Source organism: Oncorhynchus gorbuscha, linkage group LG13 (genome assembly GCF_021184085.1).
Source record: "Oncorhynchus gorbuscha isolate QuinsamMale2020 ecotype Even-year linkage group LG13, OgorEven_v1.0, whole genome shotgun sequence".
In the NCBI taxonomy this organism is placed as follows: domain Eukaryota; kingdom Metazoa; phylum Chordata; class Actinopteri; order Salmoniformes; family Salmonidae; genus Oncorhynchus; species Oncorhynchus gorbuscha.
In genome coordinates this window covers 55,420,452-55,446,864 of record NC_060185.1, presented here as the reverse complement: position 1 = coordinate 55,446,864, position 26,413 = coordinate 55,420,452, and the positions used below count along the sequence as shown (strand labels likewise).

Below are 26,413 nucleotides of genomic sequence, written 5' to 3'. Positions count from 1 at the left end.
GTATTAGCCCAACCTTGTCTAGAAACAAGGGTACATGAGTACATTTAGTTTAATTTTAAGTGTGAACCATTATTAGTCTGTCTATCATCAATGCCTTTTTTAATATAATCATTGTGCCGATATGTAATGGCCTATTCCGTTCAATGCGTTGTACCCTCCTGAACACAACCTCTGTGTCATCGTGACCTTTGGACACTTGAGCACGTTAGGCCCTCCACTCTGGACATTGCACTTGGGGAAATGTTTGTACTCTCTTTTAGAATGTTCTGCTTTGTGGTTGCAGATATGACTCGGTCTGTAAATATACATAAACATAATTTTGGCTAAATTAATATTTTCAAGAAGAATTTTCTCCAAGTTTAGGTATTTATCTCTTGGACACAACATTTCCTTGTGTCAGTAATCCTTCTATTTAGGACTGTGTTTCTTTGTCCTGGTCCTGGGGACACAAAGGGGTGCACATTTTTGTTTTACACACCTGATTCCACTAATCATTGATTTGATGTTGAGTTGATTAGTGGAATTGGGTGTGATGCTACTGCCTTAAATGTTTTTGCAGCCTTTGGGTCCGCAGGACCAGGATTGAGAAACACTGATTTAGAAAATGTCCACTTGGTTTAATGGGTAAGATGTTGGTTTGATTGGTGACTAAATGATTAAGTGTGTGGGTATGTAAAATGTTATGACCCGTTCTTTAATCCTTGAGCGTAACCCTTTTAGAGTAGAAATCCCCAGAGTGAAATTCTCTCTCAGCCTTGCCAAGGCCTTCTGTTTTAAAGATGTGTGCACATCAATAGTCTCAAGTAGCTTCCTCTTCATCTGCACTTTAGACTACTTGAATGTACCCATTGAAAAACTTCACACTTACATCTGGGCCTCGGCATCTGATCCAACCATAAATTTATACATACATGTTTTTCATTTGACCTTTATTTAACTAGATAAGCCAGTTAAGAACAAATTCTTATTTACAATGATGACCTACTCCGGCCAAACCTTGACGATGCTGGGCAAATTGTGCGCCGCACCCTATGGTACTCCAAATCACAGCCGGATGTGATACAGCCTGGATTGTGCCCCTGGACTGAGAGGATTCAAGTTCAATATGTAGCTAGATGTACAAGGCTAATGTTAACAAGCTAATGTTGCCCATGAGAGGAAGTTAGGTTTGTAAGCAAGCATTTTAGCCAGGTAGCCTGTGACAACAAAAAATAAAAGTGTGTACTGTATGAAAGTCATGGACTGTTTTGTCAACATGAAAGCGAGGAGGATGGCAAGTAAGGTTATTAAACATGTTTTTTCTACTTGCACGAACACACACACACAGACCCCCACACACACACACACATCAGAACCATGAACAGCCACGTCATATTTAGCTTACGTTGATTGGACTAAATAGTTTTTAGTATCTCATTTGTCACTGTGTTAGACAAAGCATAGGTGATTTGATGTTGAAATAGTGCTGGAATAGTGGAGGCAACTCCTGTTTCCTTTTCGACTTGCGGTAACTCCGTGGTTCTAAATCAACATTTGATTAGTAGTCCGAAAATGTCGGAAACATTAACTTGCTTGATCATGCTGTAGGTCATGTAACTGTTTGTTATATGCTTTTTGGACTTCACCAGACAGAGGTTGCTCCCTGGATTTGGGAATTTATTCTGCCACTGTGTGTTCTTATTGTCTCGGCCTTAGGCCTATATACTGTATCATGGCGGCAAGGCATATGAGCTAACGGGTTATAGAGCAAACAATGCAATTATCACAACACATGTTGTAATATTTATTTTTTTCTGGCTTGGCTTCCCCAGTGATTTTACCCACGCACCGCTACTGCTCTCTCGGAGTCCCAGAATACCCACATTGTGTATATCCGTTCCTAAATCCAGAGCAGTTTCATTGATTGAACTGCCTTGTAATACTGAAACACTACTTTATCCTATCTAGTGTTCTAGTGACCATTTTGTTCTAAAACTATACAATCTTTATTTTCCACCATGTCTTTAAAAAAAATAATGTTTTTACCTTTATTTAACTAGGCAAGCCAGTTAAGAACAAATTATTATTTACAATGACAGCCTACCATGGAACAGTGTTAGCAGAACGATAGATTTTTACTTTGTTAGCTCGGGGAGTCGATCCAGCAACCTTTCAGGTTACTGGCCCAACGCTCTAACCAGCTACCTGCCACCCCAGTTATTTCATAAGAGTCTGGAAGCACCTCGGTTCAGCCCAGAGCAGTGCCCCTGAGCAGGTTAGTGGTGATGTGGCTTTTTCAAGGTCACAAATGGTACAAAGGCACCTGAGATTCTGATACCAGCATCCCTCCAGTTTCAAGCTCACTCCCACTAGATATTTCCTCTGGCTAAAGAGGAACCTAATTATCAATTTTCTTGGAGAGACCCACCCAGGTAACGCATGCACACTGAGAGGTTGGAAGTACAGGATCAGCAACAGCGCAGCGTCCCTGGAGCAGTGTATGGGTTAAGTGCCTTGCTCAAAGGGCAAAACGCCAGGAGATGGCAGTGGTATCAAATTGTATTTGTCACATGCGCCGAATACAACAGGTGTAGAACTTACAGTGAAATGCTTACTTACAAGCCCTTAACCAACACTGCAGTTCAAGAAATAGAGTTATGAAAATATTTAATAAATTAACTGAAGTGATTTTATTATTTTTAAACAGTAACACACGAAAATTACATAATAACGAGGCTATATACAGGGGGTACTGGCACCGAGTCAATGTGTAGGAGTACAGGTTAATTGAGGTAATCTAGGATACTGGGGTGTAATCATTATTCCAAACAGTTGCAAAATTGTTCAATTTTGCCACTAAAATGTATTTCTATTAGACAAGTTCAGGTAGGTCCCTGCCTGTTTCGTTCTGTTTAAGAAACGTTTTACAGAATCTGTGTAATGTATACACCCCTGATTACAACCCTCCAGTTGCAGCTGGCTCCATCAGATTTTTTTCCCTTCAGACCTCTAACTCTAGGCTCCATGACGGCAGAACATATAAACACTGACAAAGTGAAGAACCAGCATCATAGATTGATATGGATGCGGCATTGCCATCATTGAATATTTATCAAATAGAGGGCTATTGATCACTAAAATAGTAGGTTAGTCATTGGCCATATGCCTACAGCCTTCTCGATCCTCACCAGAGCTATATTAAAATCAGGGATGGGCAACTCAGACCAGGGATAGGCCGGGGCCATTTTCACAAAACAACAGCCGGGGTCTCAACTTACTGTTGAGCGTTAGAATAATAGAATACACAAGGTGCAATTTCTAAATTTGGTTGTGCATTGCAATCACTCAATTAGGCCATTTCAGCAAAAATAATTACGATTGGTAAATTAGTCTAGTGGCCAGCTATCTAAACTTGTAAGCATGATTGAATTACCGACTGGGTGGGGCCAATTAATAATCAGTTATTATATTAAAAATGTCTAAATCTTCTCTCCGACCCATGGCAAAATGTATTGAATTGCAGCAAACTTGCTTTAAAACGTCAAAATGTTCTCTATGCCCCATTGGAAAATGTGCAGAATTGTAGGAAATGAACTTTAAAACATAAATTGTTTATTTTAGCTGTCATGAGGGGGGCTGCTAAAATGTTTTGCTGTCAAGGTTGGAGGTGTATGGATGTGGGTAGGCAGACACACAGCCACTGTGGCCCCTCATGACGAGTTCTGTTTTTTTTTGTGTGTCCCACCCCATCAATGTTGCCCATCCCTGATATAAATGAATCTAGCGTGCTTAAAAACAATAGGACCTTTAAGATTATAAATAACAAATCAAATGAACCAGTCCTCTGAGTTTTGAATACCGAAAGTGCGCATGCGCTGAGATGCTTCTAACACGAATTCTCCTCCAACTCAGTTGCTGCAGTACTGTAGGAGTGTGGAGAGGGTAACCGGAAGGGACTAGGCTATATTGTCTCGGAAATAACACTCGATACATTTTTTTATATATAAAACAGAGGCAATCCATCGTTTATTGACCGTTTGGGCATTATAACATTCTTAACCATCTACGGTCATCATTTTGAACAACCCAAAGCCAACCATGTCGACCAAGGAGGAGACACCCGCCGCTGACGGAGACAAGCTGCAGACGTCCTCCTGGAAAGATTCTATCTACAACCCACGAACAGGAGAGTTTATTGGCCGAACCGCTAAAAGCTGGGGTAAGAAACAGGTTTGTGACGAGATCTGATCGGGTTTGCATATTTATACAATTATATTTCCCATTGATGTGACAATTCATAGCCATACAACGTCTCATTGACCGGCTTTAATCGTTGATCAATGTGAATGCAGCCTTGGATGCAAATGTGTATATTAATTTTGAATATTCAATAAATAGCCTATGTTTTGTTAAAGTAGGCCTACATAACGGAGACGTTTGTTCGTTGTGATCTTCGCCGCAATAATGGCAACAGCCAATCAAAGTTGATGTAATGGGATCGGAATGTTTTTTTCCCCTCGGTAGGGACCTTCCCCGTTATAACCAAATATTCCTTACGGTCACTGATCTACTGAATTTATTTCACATATCAACTGCAATGGCTATAGCCTCGAATACATGGTTTCCTTATGTCCCCGGACTTAGAATATTGTAATAAGTCCATTCATATATATTTTTTTTCTCTCAATGTTTCCCACACATGGCTCGAAATAGGCTTTTTTGCCCAGTTATTTGCGAGTTATTAACTATTAGGTAACTAGTGTAGGGGATTGCACTTTTAAAACGATTTGGCATTTAAAAAAATGACAAATGACGGAGCCTAAACAGGCCGAATTTAGGCTGCATTAACCAGGTCAGTAGGCTAATATGTATCGGAATAAATCGCAATGGATTTAATTTAAATTGGGATTACAGCATACTAGATATATCCAAATAATAATCGGCCTGTAGCCTTACCAACACTTCCCCAATTTCGTCCCCCATTAAACTGTTCTTAGAATAACCTATAATGCACCTTGTATCCTCTTGAGAAGCAGTCTTGCACGAAGCTGGCAAGGGATATGGGGCATGCATACACTGTTTCATCCTGTCATATCACCCTTCTTATTTTATTCATAGTAGGTATAGGCAGATTTTGTGTGGCTTAATTCTACAATTGACTATTGGCATTGAATGACATACTTGTTCCAGGCATTGATCTCATCCAGGTTCGTTTGAAACTATGTTGCAAAAAATGTTTACATTTACATTACATTTAAGTCATTTAGCAGACGCTCTTATCCAGAGCGACTTACAAATTGGTGCATTCACCTTATGACATCCAGTGGGACAGTCACTTAACAATAGTGCATCTAAAACTTAGGGGGGGGGGTGAGAGGGATTACTTATCCTATCCTATGTTATATGGTTAGTGACACTTTGTTTCTCCAATACAGTAATAGAGCGAAGCTATTTCTCAGCCACTACTCACGTGCAGTCAGTCAAGCTATAATTTATTTATCATTTGTAGAGTTCTACCTCCTATCCTCCTAAAATCCTCAAGATCAAATCAATTCTCTCTCATTGGGCACAGCAGGCACACAATTTGTAGCCTCTGTCAATGATAAATAGTGGGGGTTTTCTCTCTACGCCGGTCTTGAGTTGCAGGGAGCATAAATCCATTTTTGATTTGAGAGAAATTCTGAGCACTTGGTTTTAAAGCAGAAGATTGTGTGTGCATGTATGTGCTGGAGGGCATCTGTGTGTGATTGTAATTGTGCAAGTTAACTGTGGCATAATTGTGCTCTGTTGATTCCTTCCCAACACATGCCCTGGAATATGGTTTATACTCTAGTAGGCTACAAACATGGGAAAATGGTAGGCTTACTGATTTATTTTTTACTAGGCAAGTCAGTTAAGAACAAATTCTTATTTTCAATGACGGCCTAGGAACAGTGGGTTAATTGCCTGTTCAGGGGCAGAACGACAGATTTGTACCTTGTCAGCTCAGAGATTCGAACTTGCAACCTTTCGGTTACTAGTCCAACGCTCTAACCACTAGGCTACCCTGCCGCCCCACTGATGCTGTGGGGGAGGTAGAGCTAGGCAACTCCTATGGTCTTATACCAGGTGTCCGGCATTGAGGTATAGAAGCAAAGACACTAGGCTTCAGTCAACACGTGTCATCCAGGACCTCTATACAAGGTGGTGTCAGAAGAAGGCCTAAAGAATTGTCAAATACTCCAGCCACCCATGCCGTAGACTGTTCTCTATGCTACCACATTGCAAACGGTATCAGTGCAACAAGCCTGGAACCCCACAGGACCCTGAACAGCTTCTACCCACAAGCCATAACACTGCAAAACAAGACTGCAATATAGCTAATCAAATTGCTACCTGGACTGCCTGCATTGATCCTTTTTTCCTCTCTTGCACTGACACACACGCGTTGTTGCTAATTTCTATTATCTATCCTGTTGCCTAGTCACTTTACCTCTATGAACATACAGTTGAAGTCAGAAGTTTACATACACCTTAGTCAACTACATTTAAACTCCGTTTTCACATTTCCCGACATTTAATCCTTGTAAAAAATCCCAGTCTTAGGGCAGTTAGGATCACCACTTTATTTTAAGAATGTGAAATATCAGAATAATAGTAAAGTGTTTTATTTGGTAGCATTGCCTTTAAATGGTTTAACTTGGGTCAAACGTTTTGGGTAGCCTTCCACAAGCTCCCCACAGCAAGTTGGGTGAATTTTGGCCCATTCCTCTTGACAGAGCTGGTGTAACTGAGTCAGGTTTTTAGGCCTCCTTGCTCGCACACGCTTTTTCAGTTCTGCCCATGTAATGGATGTGAAACAGCTAGCTTAGTTAGCAGTGGTGCGCGCTAAATAGCGTTTCAATCGGTGACGTCACTTGCTCTGAGACCTTGAAGTACTAGTTCCCCTTGCTCTGCTTTTGTGGAGCGATGGGTAACGATGCTTCGAGGGGTGACTGTTGTTGATGTGTGCAGAGGGTCCCTGGTTCGCGCCCGGGTATGGGCGAGGGGACGGTCTAAAGTTATGCTGTTACACCCACAACTTTTCTATAGGATTGAGGTCAGGGCTTTGTGATGGCCACTCCAATACCTTGACTTGTTGTCTTTAACCTCTTGCTCCTACCTGGCACGCAGGCGTCCCATCTAGAGATCTGGAAATGCAAATGCGCTACGCTAAATGCTAATAGTATTAGTTAAAACTCAAACGTTCATTAAAATACACATGCAGGGTATTGAATTAAAGCTACACTCGTTGTGAATCCAGGCAACAAGTCAGATTTTTAAAATGCTTTTCGGCGAAAGCATGAGAAGCTATTATCTGATAGCATGTAACACCCCAAAAGACCCGCAGGGGACGTAAACAAAATAATTAGTATAGTCGGCGCTACACAAACCGCACAATAAAATATAAAACATTCATTACCTTTGACCATCTTCTTTGTTGGCACTCCTAGATGTCCCATAATCACGATTGGGTCTTTTTTTTATTAAATCAGTCCATATATAGCCTAGATATCGATCTATGAAGACTGTGTGATAAACTAAAAAAAAATAGTATTTCATACTGTAACGTCATTTTTTTTAAATGAAAAAAGTCGACTATAAACTTTCACAAAACACTTCGAAATACTTTTGTAATGCAACTTTAGTTATTAGTACACGTTAATAAGCGATAAAATTAATCAGTAGGCGATGTAAATTCTATAGGTGTCCGTCTGGAAAAAATGTCAGGAGAAATCTCAACCAAAACATCCGGTCGGAGACCGGAGGGAATCGGTTCCCTTGATTCGGTTTGACCAAGAATCAAAGCCGAAGCAAATGACAAGACTCTAGACATCGTGTGGAAGCTGTAGGTACTGCAACCTCGGCCTCATTTAATTCGGTTCACCTTGAACAATTCCTGGAAGTGGCGCATGGATATTTATTTCCATTTTCAGTGATCAGATTTTCCTGCACTTTTCGATGAAACTCACGTTCTGTTATAGTCACAGCAGTGATTTAACCAGTTTTATAAACGTCTGAGTGTTTTCTATCCACACATACTAATCATATGCATATACTATATTCCTGGCATGAGCAGCAGGGCGCTGAAATGTTGCGCGATTTTTAACAGAATGTTCGAAAAAGTAGGGGGTAGGAGTGACAGGTTAAGCCATTTTGCCACAACTTTGGAAGTATGCTTGAGGTCATTGTCCATTTGGAAGACCCATTTGCGACCAAGCTTTAACTTCCTGACTGATGTCTTGAGATGTTGCTTCAATATATCTACATAATTTTCCCACCTCGTGATCCCATCTATTTATTGAAGTGCACCATTCGCTCCTGCAACAAAGCACCCCCACAACATGATGCTACCACCGCCGTGCTTCACGGTTGGGATGGTATTCTTCGGCTTGCAAGCGTTCATGTTTTTCCTCCAAACATAATGATGGTCATTATGGCCAAACCATTCTATTTTTGTTTCATGAGACCAGAGGACATTTCTCCAAAAAGTACAATCTTTGTCCCCATGTGCAGTTGCAAACCGTAGTCTGGCTTTATCATGGCAGTTTTGGAGCAGTGTCTTCTTCCTTGCTGAATGGCCTTTCAGGTTAGGTCGATATAGGGCTCGTTTTACTGTGGATATAGATACTTTTGTACCTGTTTCCTCCAGCATCTTCACAAGGTCCTTTGCTGTTGTTCTGGGATTGATTTGCACTTTTCACACCAAAGTACGTCCATCTCTAGGAGACAGAACACATCTCCTTCCTGAGCGGTATGATGACTGTATGGTCCCATGGTGTTTATGCTTGCATACTATTGTTTGTACAGATGAATGTGGTACCTTTTTTTTAGGCGTTTTGAAACAGCTCCCAGATTACCCAGACTTGTGGAGGTCTACAAAAAAAAATCTGAGGTCTTGGCTGATTTCTTTTGATTTTCCCATGATGTCAGGCAAAGAGGCACTGAGTTTGAAGATAGGCCTTGAAATACATCCACAGGTACACCTCCAATTGACTCAAATTATGTCAATTAGCCTACCAGAAGCTTCTAAAGCCATGACATAATTTTCTGGAATTTTCCAAGCTGTTTAAAAGCACAGTCAACTTAGTGTATGTAAACATCTGACCCACTGAAATTGTGATACAGTGAATTATAAGTGAAATACTCTCTGTAAACAATTGTTGGAAAAATTACTTGTGTCATGCACAAAGTAGATGTCTAAACCGACTTGCCAGAACTATAGTTTAACATGAAATTTGTGAAGTGGTTGAAAAACGAGTTTTAATGACTCCAACCTAAGTGTATGTAAACTTCTGACTTCAACTGTAAGTATCAAAAGTAAATGTAATTGCTAAAATATACTAAGTACAAGTATAAATTATTTCACATTCATTATACTAAGCAAACCAGACAGCACAATTTTTTTAAATTTAAAATTTACGGATAGCCAGGGGCACACTCCAACACTCAGACATAATTTACAAACAAAGCATTTGTGTTTAGTGAGTTTGCCAGATAAGAGGCAGTAGAGATGACCAGAGATCTTGATGTGTGTGAATTGGACCATTTTCCTGTCCTGCTAAGCATTTGAAATGTAAATGAGTACTTTTGGGTGTCAGGGAAAATGTATGGAGTAAAAAAGTACATTATTTTCTTTAGATATGTAGTGGAATAAAAGTTGTCAAATATAAATTGTAAAGTACAGATACCCCAAAAAACTACTTAAGTAGTACTTTAAAGTATTTTTACTGAAGTACTTTACACCACTGATGGGGAGAGGGATTGTTATTGAAGAGAGAAAAGGATTGGACTCAAGTTAAAGGAATACTTTGGTATTTTGTCATTGCCTTTTTATCTACTTCCCCAGAGTCAGATAAACTTGTGGATACCATTTGTATGTATCTGTGTCCAGTATTAAGTTAGAGGTAGTTTTGCGAGCCAACGCTAACTAGCATTAGCGCAGTGACGAAGTGTATGGGTATCTGCTAGCACGGTAGTAGATATCCATGAAGGAAGTTAGAGGTAATGCTAGCAGATACCCATAGACTTCCAGTCATTGCGCTAATGCTAGTTATTTTGGGATCATTGCCAAAATCCCAAAGTAGGCAATTATTATCCAGGTTTTGGCCGTCTTGTTCTCTCTCAATCTGCACAACTCTGGTTTATGTCCCTATGGATTAGGGCCTACACTCAATCCAGACCTCGGAAGATCCACGTTATAGTGCTATTGAAATGTAAAGCTAATTTCCATTTGAGCCGACATATGCAGCATCAAAGATACAGAACTCTCCATTCTAACAATGGGAATTAATTAAGATTAAGATCACTTTGTTTGTCAATTGTATACAAGGTCCAACAAAATTTCGACTTCTGCTTTAAACCAACCCCTCTGAAAGAAATGTCAGAAAAGGTGGAAGGCAGGTGGGAGGAGCCTGGAGCAGGCGAAAACATTTCAGCCAATGAGATTGCAGATATGCATGTTAACAGGATCAAGTCTAATATAAAATAATTTGTCTCAGTGTGTCCACTTAATATCAGTACATGCGCAACAATCTAAGCATTACGAAACTTCTATTCGCCCAAATAGGTTTTACGTAGCAAATTAGCCATTGATTTTTATGTTGACCGCCATACGACATATCCATACAACAAACCTCGCTTTCCCCAGCCTTTGCGGGGACAAGACATTGCCTTTTAAAACGTGCATAGCGGACAAAAGGCAATGGGACTAAATCGAGCCCTATAGGCCAGCCTTGGGTTGGTAAATTGGCTGCTAATTGTTACTTCTTTTCTCCAGCTATCCATCATGCTTATCACTGACAAACACACACATGCACACTCTACACAACAAAAGTATTTATTTAAATTCTTATTTTCTGTGTATTTCAGTATTTGTCCAAATATTTGGAACTATTTTCAAAATACTTATTTCCAAATGTATTATTTCAAATAAACCTAGGACCAAACAGACAATGCATTGAGTAAATATTTGTTGTTGAAAAATACATTCAAATACATGCCAAATACATGCCAATTCCAAATACATTCCAATATTCTCCTGTTTGTATTTTCAAAGACGAAATATCCAAATAGTTACTTTGAAATGTCTTGAAAGTTATTTTTAAATACCCTAAATCGTATTTGAACACAGGTCTGAGACACACACCTTAAACACACACAATTGGTCAATAGAAACATATATGCTGAGGCCAGTGTGTCTGGATACCTCAAAGGGCCATACTGTGACATTGACAAATGCCATGTGCATAAATGAGTGCGCCGGCAAAGGGGTCCCTCAGAAAATAATTGAGAGATTTCAGTACGAACTGAGTATGGCCATGTTCAAAAGTTGTGCACTACATAGGGAATAGGGTGCCATTTGGAACGGAAGTTAGTGGGAATAAAAATGATGTTTTTCTCTCAATAGGAGCAGCCATGTGGCAGTGATGCCGCTCTTTCACGTAGCCAACAATGACCAAGTTCTGGGGCTTTATCAATGAAATACGCTGTTCCTTTTATGCTTTGGTGAGTTAAAGGCATAAAATGCCCCTTGCAGGTCTTTGCCTTGTGCTTCCCTATAAACAAATATGACGGCATTATCTTAGCATGCTTTTAGAGACCAGGCTGTTTCCAGATGGTAGATTGGTCAGGTTTAGGTGCTCACTTGGAGGAAGATCGATAGGTTGTGCCTTAAATGACACCCTATTCCCTCTACAGTTTATTAGGTACACCACCACTTTCATGAGAATGGTTAGCTCCTACCGACAGTGAGTCACGTGGGCGTGGCTTGCTATATAAAGCAAGCAGACAGGCATTGAGGCATTCAGCAATTGTTCAATTGAACGTTAAAATGGGCAAAATGAGTGACTTAAGCGACTTTGAGCGTGATATGATTGTCGGTACCAGGCATCAAATCTATGAGTTTGACACCTCTGATTAAATTTTTTTTTAAAACATCTGTCCCAGTGATCATTGGAGTCTTAGAGAGAGATGCGCTTTCCATGTCAATATTAAGGTTTTGCGAGGGAGCTAGAGGAGACATGGGGACATCTCGATGGTCTAAAGTGACTTACCTGCCTTGTCTCCTCTCCTATATCTACACCAGTGGAGACTGGTGACTTTAACATTTTTGGGAGACCCACGGTATAGGTGCGAACCACAAAGACGTCAAAGTGCTTTAAAAAAACGTCAAACAAATTATTTTAAACAAAAACATTTAGTAAAAATATTATGGTGATTGGGAATGAGAGGGCTACTTAGTGTTGGAAAGGGATCACAGCAGTGATTTGAATTAGGGTATGACTTGAGGTGTTCAGAGGCTTGACTTCATGTTCAGTTTTATATCACACATTTTAGATGTGTAAATCTTTTGGACATCAGAGCAATCTTGAGGGATTTCTATTAGAGTCAGAAAAGGATATTCATATGAAAGGTTAGCTATACAAAACATTGCAGAGAGCCTATCCAACTGACAAAATATAAACTATTGGAACCAATACTTAAAGAACTGATATTGGCATAAGATGGAGGAAATATTGGAATATAGCATGTACGCTTAATCCCTTATAAACTAATGAATAGAATGTATTATACAAGAGACAAAATTCCCAAATTCTACAGCACAGCAGCAGTCATGTCTTAAGTGTAAAACTAACAATGACTCAATAATCCATGCCTTCTGGAAATGTTATAAAGTCCAAAATGTATGGTTAATCAAATTATATTTGAGATTCTTCAAAGTAGCCAACCGTTGCACACTCTTGGCATTCTCTCAACCAGCTTCACCTGGAATGCTTTTCCAGTAGTCTTGAACGAGTTCCCACATATGCTGAGCACTTGTTGGGAAGAACACATGTGGAGCTCATCCATTCACCTACTCTTTTGTGTCTCACAAATAAAAAACGGCAGTTGGAACCAAAAAGATAAAATTTGGACTCATCAGACCAAAGGACAGATTTCCACGGGTCTAATGTCCATTGCTCGTGTTTCTTGGCCCAAGCAAGTCTTTTCTTCTTATTGGTATCCTTTAATAGTGGTTTATTATTATTATTATGTTGAGATGTTTCTGTTACTTGAACTCTGAAGCATTTATTTGGGCTGCAATTTCTGAGGCTGGTAACTCTTGTCAGGACCCGGTTACGAACCCGGGTCTCCGGAGTGAGAAACAGTCACTTAACCAACTGAGCCACGAATAGTCGGCAGAACCCAGAAGATGAGGCAGACACAGCAGTACTTGAGACGGTGTATTTAATGAAGTAAAAAGTGAAGTCCTTCAGGAAAACATGAAACTCCACAACCTCAAAAGGAATTCCACAAGAACAAAGGTAATCCTCCAAGACAAAAAGGTAAATCCACAAGGTGGTAGGTATAGCATAAAAAGCCTCAAAAGATACTCAAAAATAAATAAACAAGAACAAAAAAAAGAATTCCACAAGAGAGTCCACCGGGATCAACAAGAGTTCACAGAATACTAGGGCTGGGTGCTAACATACAAACACAGAGCAAAGAACTGAGGAAAACTAAGGGTTTAAATACAATCAGGGGAAACGAGGCACAGGTGCAAATAATAATGGGGATCAAGGGAAAACAAAAGGTCAAAAAGCACAATGGGGGCATCTAGTGACCAAAAACCGGAACAACCCTGGCCAAATCCTGACAACTCTAATGAACTTTATCCTCTACAGCAGGGGTAAATCTGGTGCTTCCTTTCCTGTGGAGGTCTGAATGAGAGCCAGTTTCATCATAGTGCTTCATGATTTTTGCGGCTGCACTTGAAGAAACTTACAAAGTTCTTAAGGTTCCGTGTTGACTGACCTTAATGCCTTAAAGTAATGATGGACTGTCATTTCTCTTTGCTTATTTGAGCTGTTCTTGCCAAAATATGGACTTGGTCTGTTACCAAATAGGTCTATCTTTGGTATACCACCCCTTTTGTATTTATTTCACCTTTATTTAACCAGGTAGGCTAGTTGAGAACAAGTTCTCCTTTGCAACTGCGACCTGGCCAAGATTAAAGCAAAGCAGTGTGACACAAACAACAACAGAGTTACACATGGAGTAAACAATAAACAAGCCAATAACACAATAAACAAATCAATGACACAGTAGAAAAAAGAAAGTCTATATACAGTGTGTGCAAAAGGCATGAGGTAGGCAATAATAGGCCATAGGAGCGAATAGTTAGTGGGGCAAAAAAGTATTTAGTCAGCCACAAATTGTGCAAGTTCTCCCACTTAAAAAGATGAGTGGGGCCTGTAATTTTCATCATAGGTACACTTCAACTATGACAGACAAAATGAGGAATCCAGAAAATCACATTGTAGCATTTAATGAATTTATTTGCAAATGATGGTGGAAAATAAACTTTTGTTATTGACCAAATACTTCTCAATACTTTGTCATTGCCAACAAAGGGTATATAACAAAGGTCAAATGTTGTCTAAGTCTTCAAGGTTTTCACACACTGTTGCTGGTATTTTGGCCCATTCTTCCATGCAGATCTCCTCTAGAGCAGTGATGTTTTGGGGCTGTTGCTGGGCAACACGGACTTTCAAATGCCTCCAAAGAGGGGTTGAGATCTGGAGACTGGCTAGGCAACTCCAGGACCTTGAAATGCTTCTTGAGAAGCCACTCCTTCGTTGCCTGGGCGGTGTGTTTGGGATCATTGTTATGCTGAAAGACCCAGCCACCTTTAATCTTCAATGCCCTTGCTGATCTCACAATACATGGCCCCATTAATTCTTTCCTTTACACGGATCAGTCGTCCTGGTCCCTTTGCAGAAAAACAGCCCCAAAGCATGATGTTTCCACCCCCATGCTTCACAGTAGGTATGGTGTTCTTTGGAGGCAACTCAGCATTCTTTGTCCTCCAAACACGACGAGTTGTGTTTTTACCAAAAAGTTATATTTTGGTTTCATCTGACCATATGCCATTCTCCCAATCTTCTTCTGGGTCATCCAAATGCTCTCTAGCAAACTTCAGACGGGCCTGGACATGTACTGGCTTTAGCAGGGGGACACTTCTGGCACTGCAGGATTTGAGTCCCTGGCGGGGTAGTGTGTTACTGATGGTAGGCTTTGTTACTTTGGTCCCAGCTCTCTGCAGGTCATTCACTAGGTCCCCCGTGTGGTTCTGGGATTTTTGCTCACCGTTCTTGTGATCATTTTGACCCCACAGGGTGAGATCTTGCGTGGAGCCCCAGATCGAGGGAGATTATCAGTGGTCTTGTATGTCTTCCATTTCCTAATAATTGCTCCCCACCGTTGATTTCGTCAAACCAAGCTGCTTACCTATTGCAGATTGTCTTCCCAGCCTGGTGCAGGTCTACAATTTTGTTTCTGGTGTCCTTTGACAGCTCTTTGGTCTTGGCCATAATGGAGTTTGGAGTGTTTGAGGTTGTGGACAGATGTCTTTTATCCTGATAACAAGTTCAAATAGGTGCCATTAATACAGGTAATGAGTGGAGGACAGAGGAGCCTCTAAAGAAGAAGTTACAGGTCTGTGAGAGACAGAAATCTTGCTTGTTTGTAGGTGACCAAATACTTACTTTTTTTCTAATTTTGTCTGTCATAGCTGAAGTGTACCTATGATGCAAATGACAGGCCTCTCATCTTTTTAAGTGGGAGAACTTGCACAATTGGTGGCTGACTAAATACTTTTTTGCCCCACTGTACAATTAAGCAGATTAACACTGGAGTGATAAATGAGCAGATGATGATGTGCAAGTAGAGATACTGGTGTGCAAAAGAGCAGAAAAGTAAATAAAATAAAAACAGTATGGGGATGAGGTAGATTGGGTGGGCTATTTATAGATGGACTATGTACAGCTGCAGCGATCGGTTAGCTGCTCAGATAGATGTTTAAAGTTGGTGAGGGTTGATCGGTAGGATAGTCAGCTTTACTAGGGTAAGTTGGCGGCGTGAGTGAAGGAGGCTTTGTTGCGAAATAGAAAGCTGATTCTAGATTTGATTTTTGATTGGAGATGTTTAATATGAGTCCTAGAGGAGAGTTTACAGTCTAGCCAGACACCTAGGTATTTATAGTTGTCCACATATTCTAGGTCGGAACCGTCCAGAGTGGTGATGCTAGTTGGGCGGGCGGGTGCGGGCAGCGAACGGTTGAAAAGCTTGAATTTGGTTTTACTAACGTTTAAGAGCAGTTGAAGGCCATGGAAGGAGTGTTGTATGGCTTTGAAGCTCGTTTGGAGGTTAGTTAGCACAGTGTCCAAGGAAGGGCCAGAAGTATACAGAATGGTGTCGTCTGCGTAGAGGTGCATCAGGGAATCGCCCGCAGCAAGAGCGACATCATTGATATATACAGAGAAGAGTCGGCCCGAGAATTGAACCCTGTGGTATCCCCATAGAGACTGCCAGAGGTCCGGACAACATGCCCTCCGATTTGACACACTGAACTGTCTGCAAAGTAGTTGGTGAACCTGGCGAGACAGTCATTAGAAAAAGCAAGGCTATTGAGTCTTCCGATAAGAATACGGTGATTGACAGAGTGGAAAGCCTTAGCCAGGTCGATGAAGACTGCTGTCTTTTAATCGATGGCGGTTATGATATCTTTTAGTACCTTGAGTGTGGCTGAGGTGCACCCGTGACCGGCTCGGAAGCAGAATTGCACAGCGGAGAAGGTACGGTGGGATTCGAAATGGACAGTGATCTGTTTATTAACTTGGCTTTCAAACATTTTAGATAGGCAGGGCAGGATGGATTATAGGTCTAACAATTTGGGTCTAGGGTTTGAAGAGGGGGATGACCGCGGCAGCTTTCCAATCTTTAGTGATCTCGGACGATACGAAAGAGAGGTTGAACAGGCTGGTAATAGGGGTTGCAACAATGGCGGCGGATAGTTTCAGAGAGAGAGGGTCCAGATTGTTTAGCCCAGCTGATTTGTACGGGTCCAGGTTTTGCAGCTCTTTCGGGACATCTGCTGTCTGGATTTGGGTGAAGGAGAAGCTGGGGAGGCTTGGGTGAGTAGATGCGGGAGGGGGGAGCTGTTGGCTGGGGTTGGAGGAGCCAGGAGGAAGGCATGGCCAGCCATTTAGAAATGCTTATTGAAATTTTCGATTAACATGGATTTATCAGTGGTGACCGTGTTACATAGCCTCAGTGCAGTGGCCAGCTGGGAGGAGGTGCCCTTGTTCTTCATGGACTCTACAGTGTCCCAACACGTTTTGTAGTTAGAGCTACAGGATGCGAATTTCTGCTTGAAAAAGCTAGCCTTTGCTTTCCTGACTGACTGCGTTCGTGACTTCCCTGAACAGTTGCATATCGTGGGTACTATTCGATGCTATTGCAGTCCGCCACAGGATGTTTTTGTGCTGGTCAAGAGCAGTCAGGTCTGGAGTGAACCAAGGGCTATATCTGTTCTTAGTTCTGCATTTTTTTAACCGCTCATGCTTATCTAAGATGGTGAGGAAATTACTTTTAAAGAATGACCAGGCATCCTCGACTGAAGAGATGAGGTGAATATTCTTCCAGGATACCCGGGCCAGGTCGACTAGAAAGGCCTGCTCGCAGAAGTGTTTTAGGGAGAGTTTGACAGTGATGAGTGTTTGACCGCGGATACAGGCAATGAGGCGGTGATCGCTGAGATCCTGAATGAAAACATCGGAGGTGTATTTGGAGGGCAAGTTGGTCGGGATAATGTCTGAGGGTGCCCATGTTAACATATTTAGGGTTGTACCTAGTGGGTTCCTTGGTGATTTGTGTGAGATTGAGGGCATCTAGCTTAGATTGTAGGACTGCCGGGGTGTTAAGCATATCCCAGTTTAAGGTCACCTAACAGAACGAACTCTGACGCTAGATAGGGGGCGATCAATTCACAAATGGTGTCCAGGGCACAGCTGGGAGCGGAGGGGTTCAATAGCAGGCGGCAACAGTGAGAGACTTATTTCTGGAGATTCATTTTTAAAATGATAAGTTCAAACTGTTTGGGTATAGACCTGGAAAGTATGACAGAACTTTGCAGGCTTCCTCCCCCTTTGGCAGTTCTATCTTGATGGAAAATGTTGTAGCTGGGTATGGAAATCTCAGAATTGTTGGTGGACTTCCTAAACCAGGATTCTGAAACGGCAAGGACATCAGGATTGGCGACGTGTGCTAAAGCAGTGAGTTAAACTTATGAGGCTTCTGATGTTGACATGCATGAAACCAAGTCTTTTTCTATCACCGAAGTCAACAAATGAGGGTGCCTGGGTTTACTGCCACATCACCCGAGGAACAGAGGAGGAGTAGGATGAGGGTACGGCTAAAGGCTATCAAAACTGGTCGCCTAGAGCACTGTGGACAAAGAATAAAAGGAGCAGATTTCTGTGCGTGGTAGAATAGATTCAGGGCATAATGTGCAGACAGGGGTATGGTGGGGTGCGGGTACAGTGGAGGTAAGCCCAGGCACTGAGTGATGATAAGAGAGGTTGTATCTCTGGCTAAGCTGGTTATAATGGGTGAGGTCACCGCATGTGTGGGAGGTGGGTCAAAGGAGGTATCAGAGGTATAACGAGTGGAACTAGGGGCTCCGCAGTAAACAAAAACAATGATAACTAACCTAAGCAGTAAACAAGGCATATTGACATATGAGAGAGACATACAGCGAGGCATAAAGTAATCACAGGTGTTGATTTGGAGAGCTATCTAAGACAACAACGGGTGAGACAACAACAGCTAATCAGCTAAAACAACAACAGGTAAAATGGCGATGACTGGGCAGAGAGGGTTGGTTAACTACATACAGAGCTTGAGTTTGCGGCTGGGGACGACAGAAAAAAATAATAAACAAAACGAAAAAATAAATAAACAGAATTGAGTACCGTGATTAATGGACAGTCCAGCGGGCATCAGCTATGTAGCCAAGTGATCATAGAGTCCAGGGGACAGCAATATATGGGACAGGGAAGCCGCGGAGTAGTCGCTACCATGCTATCATGCGGGCGACGCGGCATTTAAAGTTGGTAGCCCGGGGCTAGTAGAAGCGTCTGCTCTGATGTCCGGTGAAGGCCGGTTGAAGGCACAGTGGATGGAGTATTCGTCGGCAGACCTGTCGTGGTGGTGTGGCAGGGTGCCGGGGCGACTATGGATCCAAGCCAGATGGCAAAAGAGGTATTGTAGTTGTAGTAATTTAGTTCTCTCCGGGAGATGCGCCTGGCTCACGGCTAACTGGTGCTAGCTTCGGGGCAGGGGCGTTAGCCACTATAGCTACTCTGTAGCATCGGTGATCCAGTGCCAAGGTCCAGAGCTTACGGCAAGGATCCGGTGGAGTAGTGTGTTCTAGCCGTGTTTGGGTGGAGTCCGGGTGAACAACTGAGTAGGCTGGGAGGTGGGCCTCAGGGATAGTTTCAAGACTGGGTAACTTGGTGGGTGTTAGCTAGCTGTGAAGATCAGGAGAATGGTCCAGGGATTACAGCAGGAATCCAGCGTTGTAGTTGAGAAACAGTCCGTCACTGGTATGCTGGCGAGAAATATCCAAGCTAAAAAAGGGCTGGTACCTGTGCAGAAGGTAAAGGCTGCTAGCAATGGCTAAATAGCTTGTAGCTAATTAGCTGGTTAGCTTCTGTGGGCTAGGTGGTTCTTGCTATAAGGTTTTAAAAAATTAAATAATAGCGGTTCCGTATCACATTGGGTGAGGCAGGTTACCGGAAGGTATAATTCAACTAAAATGGAGAAGAGATTGAAAATCAAATTGAAATGTATACAAAAAAAGAGAGGACGAACAAAACTTGTCTGCACTGCTACGCCATCTTGGAGAAGAAGAAAAAAAAGAAAAGGACCTTGTCCTACCTTGTCACAACACGACTAATTGGCTCAAACGCATTAAGGAAAGAAATTCCACAAATGAACTTAACAAGGCACACCTGTTAATTGAAATGCATTCCAGGTGACTACCTCATGAAGCTGGTTGAGAGAATGCCAAAAGTGTGCAAAGCTGTCAAGGCAAAGGGTGGCTACTTTGAAGAATATAAAATATAATTTGTTTAACACATTTTTGGTTACTACATGATTCCATAGGTGTTATTTCATAGTTTTGATGTCTTAACTATTATTCTACAATGTAGAAACTTTTGACTGGTACTGTAGGTTTGGGCAGGTGTGATGTAGTTGATGTTTGCTTGATGTTGTTTGTATGTTTTGTATTGTTTAAATAAACAAATGATTGTGTATGTGATTGACAGAACATTGACAGGGCTAGTCACAGTGCTTGGAGAGGAAACTTTCAATGTACCAGTGGACGAGGGCACATGAGACATGGCTTCAGTTCATGACAGAAGAGTTGACACTGACAATGGAGTGGTGGTCATCACCTCTAAATCAGGGATCAGGAGGGTACTTAACTGTCAATACAAATCGCAGATACATTCGATTACAGCAACGCCATCATAGGTTTGAGCAACAAGTTTCATCTTGAAGTTAGACTCCGACATCTCTGATTTAACCAAGTGGAACATAGAATGCTTATCTCATCCACTTCACATATCAAAGTAGCCCAAGAAACACCCTGATCATCGCTTACGTGCCGTTTTGTCGAAGGTACTACGCTGCGTACATTTTGTTTAAGCCCATTAGGCTACTCATTTGTTGTCATTAAATGTCCTTAATAATAAAAGGAAAATACTTTGTGTTCGCACAATAGTGTAGGCTATCATACACAATTGCACACAGTAGCCTCGACTCAGTTTCCAATCCGAAGTACAGAAACATATGAAAACATTAACTTGATGCTTTCTCTGTTAAATCTTCTAGACCCTGCTGTAAATCAAGCAGACAATGGCAGATAATCAATTTAAATATAGGGGTATTGAATTGGATCTAACGTTGATCACAACTGTCTTCACTGGTGCAACAAATGAGAAATCAAAATATTCTGGACATTCTTCCGAACATCATCATCGTTTTCCCGCACTGGCTGTTTTTGCATGGTGTGCTATAGGCCTATCACAACAGCTGTTTGTCAGAAAAATATTTCCTGGATCAGATGATGATGGTTGACAACATCACTAGGCCTAACTAAACAGCTGGATACCAAATGCGCACGGAAGAAGTAGGTCTATTAGCCTATGTGTATCCCATTGCAGAACCATGCATGTAAGGGGACTCTTTCGGTTAGAACCATTCAATTTTGCACTTGCATACATTTTAGATTTGTGTCCAATGAAAACAGTTTTTCACGGGGTAACCTGAATTATCAATATGATAAAGTGTACCGCTTTATCAAATGTTCGTAACGCACCATCACACACAGTGCCTTCAGAAGTATTCATACCTCTTGACCTTTGACATCTTTTGTTACAACTTGAATTTAAAATTGATTACATTGACATTTTGTGTTATAGTACTGGCTTACACACAATACAGATAATGTCAAAGTGGAATTATGGTTTTTTTATGTTTACAAATGAGTAAAAAATGAAATGTCTTGAGTCAAGACATATTCAAACCTTTTGCTATTTGCAAGCCTAAACATTTGCTTAGTTGCATGAACTCACTCTGTCTGCAATAATAGTGTTTAACATGATTTTTGTACCCCACACAGAATCTTATCTTTAAGGTCCCTCAGTCAAGCAGTGAATTTCAAACACAGATTCAACCACTTAGACCAGGGAGGTTTTCCAATGCCTCACTAATAAGGGCACCTATTGGTATATGCCTAGATGGATAAAACAAAAAGAAGCATACATTGAATATCCTTTTGAGCATGGTGAAGTTATCAATTACACTTTGGATGGTGTATCAATACACCCAGTCACAACAAAGATACAGGCCTCCTTCCTCACACAGTTGCCGGATTTGAAGGAAACAGCTCAGGGATTTCACCATGAGGTCAATGGTGACTTTGAAACAATTGGAGTTTAATGGCTGTGATCGAAGAACACTGTGGATTGATCAACAACATTGTAGTTACTCCAGAATACTAACCTAAATGAAAGAGTGAAAAGAAGGAAACATGCACAGAATACAAATATTCCAAAACATGCATCCTGTTTGCAATGTCCTGAATACAAAGTGTTATTTTTTGAGCAAACACAACACATCGCTGAGTACCATTCTATATGCCAGCAGGCATCTTTCTCATGTCGGGGCGGCAGGGTAGCCTAGTGGTTAGAGAGTTGGACTAGTAACCGAAAGGTTGCAAGTTCATGTAAGTCGCTCTGGATAAGAGCGTCTGCTAAATGACTTAAATGTAAATGTAAATGATATCCCCGAGCTGACAAGGTACAAATCTGTCAGTTAACCCACTAGGCCGTCATTGAAAATAAGAATTTGTTCTTAACTGACTTGCCTAGTTAAATAAAGGTTAAATCAAATGTCAATTAGTCATGTGAGCGGTTCGACTCGGTCTAAAAAACATTGATTCTGCTGTTCTGATTGGATAGAGCTGTATCTCTCCATCCACTTGCTTCATAATTTCCTTGCATGTTTTCGGAATGATAATTTAGATTACTGCTGCCTGCTACTATGATAAATCACATGGCAAGGGCATTTGTTAACAAGCTGTCAATGTGGATATCTAACAAGCGGAGCAAGGGTATGGAAAAAGGTGAAACGCTGCGCATTCTGACTGAGTGACAGCAAACGTGGCTGCCTGCTGCAAATTGAGGACACAGAGAGACACTCACACACCCCTGCACGTTGCTCCTAATCTGCATTTTTTTTGCAGTGAGAAGGTGCAGGGAAGTATTTTGCACACACATATTTAAGCATATTAAAACACTTCCGTTTTTTTAGACCATGAGTATCATCTGATCCGACTATCAACTGTCAATTTACATATACGAGTATGGCCACGTCGACACACTCCTAGTATTTTCATTCGTCGTTATGATTCTTATTTTATCACACATGCACAGCATGCAGATATGAGCCTAGTTTAACCAGAAAATCTGTCAGAGCAAGAGCTGCTGTTGCAGTGAAACGTGATTTTATAAACCTAACCAGTGCGCAACAAATCTAAATGAAATCACAAGTTAACTTTTTTTGATATCCTCGATTAAAAATGTATATTTTTATTTCTCAACTGATAATTGAAGTGCATATAACGGTGGGCAGACTTGAGCACATCGCATACCACATTTTTTGTACGTAGTTTATGGCTACTGAATGTATGAATTTGGGATCTATCATCCCACAACTGTCCCAGAGTTTGTTTGGAATAGATTATCTTTCTTGCACCTAATTGCAACCTGACCAATAGAATAGGACAATGTTTCTGCCATGGGGAATAGTATATTGATATAGACCAGGGGTGTTACTCATTCCACGGATGGCCGAGTGTGTGTGGGTTTATGGTTTTTACTTTCAATTAAGACCTAGACAACCAGGTGAGGGGAGTTCCTTACTAATTAGTGACCTTAATTAATTAATCAAGTACAAGGGTGGAGCGAAAACCCACAGACATTCGGCCCTCCGTGGAATCAGTTTGACACGTGCTAGACATTTTTTATATAACTTGTTGGATGAGAAACTACATGTGGACAGTTATTCAAACATATTCAAATGCACCACTGTTCAATATAATCCACAATATAGAGGAATAGCTGATAGGCAGTGGAGAGGCCAAGTACATCATTGCACATGAAAGAACAGTGAAGACACACAGCTCAAAAAGCTACCCTATTGATCTTGTTTAGGGACAATACAATTATTCTATGTAGACTAGCCTATAACACCACGATCCAATGAGTAATTGTATTATAGTTTTCAATTCAGTTCAATTCTACTCTAGGCTGTAAACTGCCGTGACAACGTCATTTGAATAATGGGGCAAAACCCTGTTATTTGAACGTTTAATTCCATTTGGATCAGTTGTGGGTCTACTCTCAAAAGATTAAAGAAAGGCACAGTAGCATGAGAGTCTGGCTGTATTTTTTACTTCTGATGCTGATGCACTGTCCGTTGCCCATCATCATTCTCCGAAGTCATCCTGTGCTCCTAAATATTTGTCATTTAACCTTTTTAAATGTATTTATTGTGTTGCATAAACACAACTAGTCACAATGTTTTAATCTGATTAGGCTACTTCAAAAGTCTCCTGTAGGCTACCTGTGCATGTTCATCCACTCCAATATAATTCCAGCGTTCAAACTGCTCAATGGCCATTTGATTATTGGAAATAGACATCTGTTACAAAACACAAATGTTTAATGACATTCAGAGATTGTCAAACCAAGCCTTTGATGTTAAGTAGGGAGGTATGTATATTCTCTTTGTCGAGATTGACATAATTGATTGTTGTGATGAAAACGCAAACCGTGATGATAAGCGCTCAAGTAGGCAATCAGTATGCGTTGCTTATTGGTTGAGTGTTGTGCATTGGCACCAAAACCTGTTTGTGGAAATTCGTTGCATATATTTAATTTAATAAGAAATATTGAATAAAAATGTGAAAATCTGATTTCCCCCTAGCTGATTGTCTGCAGCCGACTCTGATCGCAGTGTATTGGGACAGGCAGGGAGAATGAGCTTGTGACTGTCTTGGAATGGATTAGGTTTTAAGGTTAAAGGGGAAGGGCTGATTTGAGTCACGGGCCTGGTATGCACATGGAAATAAATGACCTATGATGCATGAACCGGGCTGGTGTGTGAGAGACTTGGTGTGTGTAATTGCATATTTCTGTTCCTTTATGTGTATGTTGACATGGGTGCGTGGAAAAGTAAGGACAGCACCAAGGCCTGTGGTGAGACCATTCACTCATTAGTGTCACTTTACAGAAGTTAAAAAACTTTCCCAAAGAGCTGTCTGATTTGCCCACCACGTGTTCTTGTCATCCATTGGGCTCCGAAATGTACACCTCCACACCCCTGGTCCCCACCTCCTCTGGGACACATTCACACAACTCACCCCTAGTCCACACACACACCTGATCCTCACTCCTCCTGACACACACACACCCCACCCCTAGTCTTGGGACACCCACCATACCTCTCGTCCCCAGCCCCTCTGACCCTCTCCTTTGGGTATTAATAACCCCCATGACCCACAACTGAAGAGGGTCACAGCCACACAAAGGTATGTGGTTGACAAGGTTCAGTTACAGGCGACCAAGTAAAACACGTGAACAGTGGAAAAGATGAGTGAAAGGGTCTGGACCCATTGGATTATTTAAAGACATAAAAAAATGCACTCATTTACACTTTTGACATGTATGAAATGTCAGACAAATTACAGATAGTCCATCTGACATCTCTGTGGTCCATCAATGTAAAAGGCTCTATCTGTTTTTGACAAAAATACAAATAGTCTGTCTGAAGTAATGTGGTCTAGTAAGGATGGCAGTAGAATTGAATATTTTCCATGTATTTTACAATTGTTCCATCCTGAGAATAAATCACTTTTCTCCCAGGTAACACGTTATTTCTTGCCAAAACCGGTGTCATTCAAAAGCATTATAGAGCATATAAATATGTATAGATTTGATTTAGAGCTTTGAACAGCATGAAAATTCTAACCTGATGCTACCTGAGCCTGATGAGCCATGTATTAAATACATTTTATGAGCCCTACATTAATGACATTTAATGAGCCCAAGCCCCAAAAAGCCCAAATGATTGTGCCATTATCCAATATATATGATATAGGCTACTGCACATTCCGCACAATAGAAAAACATAAAAACCCGTAGAGGTATCTAGCTATATGCTCTCTTGGGTAAATAAATGGAACAAGCTCCAGTAGGTTAATCGTATTGAGTGTGAACTGTATTACTGTATTGTATTTAATGGACTGGGAATTAGGCACATCTTTCAAACCATTATAAATCAGAAGAGAATATGTGATTCTGGTGCAGCACATGCGGCCTACAAGTATATGCTAGCAATTTTAATTTGAAAATATAATAGGGCCTATTGGTATAATTAGTAGGTTGACGCATACTGAATATACAGTACCTTTAATAATATTTCCCCTAATGTTATTAACCTAGCTCCTCTTACTCTCTCTTGTTGTTTTATGACTTTCTTGCTTTCAACAGGTAAATTAAATAAGTTCCATTGTCCCTATCTTCATCCTAATGACATCCTTGAATAATATAGGACTAGAATTAGATACAGAAGGCTTTCACTTCTCTTCATAAAGATTGATGGTTATGGGCCTGAATAAATAACTGCTTACAGCCTTCCTGCATCGCAAGTTTGCTTTTGTTTCAATCTAGCTGTGAGTTCTATTCACTGCTGTATTCATCGAAAAAGAGCTTGCAACCCTCTTCAAATAGTCTATTGGTATAAGAAATGTAAAAAAAAAAAGATGTCCGTCAAGCTATTCTCGTCTAGTTTTTTTGCATGGGACTCCAAGAGCTAAGGAGCGTTTTTTTACAGAGGCCAGCGGAGCACAGGTGCTTGCGTATTGCACAAGAGACAGAGGCTATAAGTTAGAAGCTTATTATGCATAACCCATATTAATTATCTAAATGTAAGCCTAATATTGAATTAATTACCTGAA

The 26,413-nt window shown here is 41.0% G+C and overlaps 1 protein-coding gene across 1 annotated transcript in view; it reads left to right on the top strand.

The window, feature by feature from the left end:
- The first annotated feature begins 3,870 nt into the window (after positions 1-3,870).
- Positions 3,871-26,413, top strand: part of LOC123993183 (sodium/potassium-transporting ATPase subunit beta-3-like) — a 49,450-nt gene continuing 26,907 nt past the window's right edge. Inside the window, exon 1 of the mRNA XM_046295055.1 lies at positions 3,871-4,198. Within this exon, the coding sequence (XP_046151011.1) occupies positions 4,078-4,198 (121 nt within the window). The 5' untranslated portion in view covers positions 3,871-4,077. The remainder of the gene's footprint in view (positions 4,199-26,413) is intronic.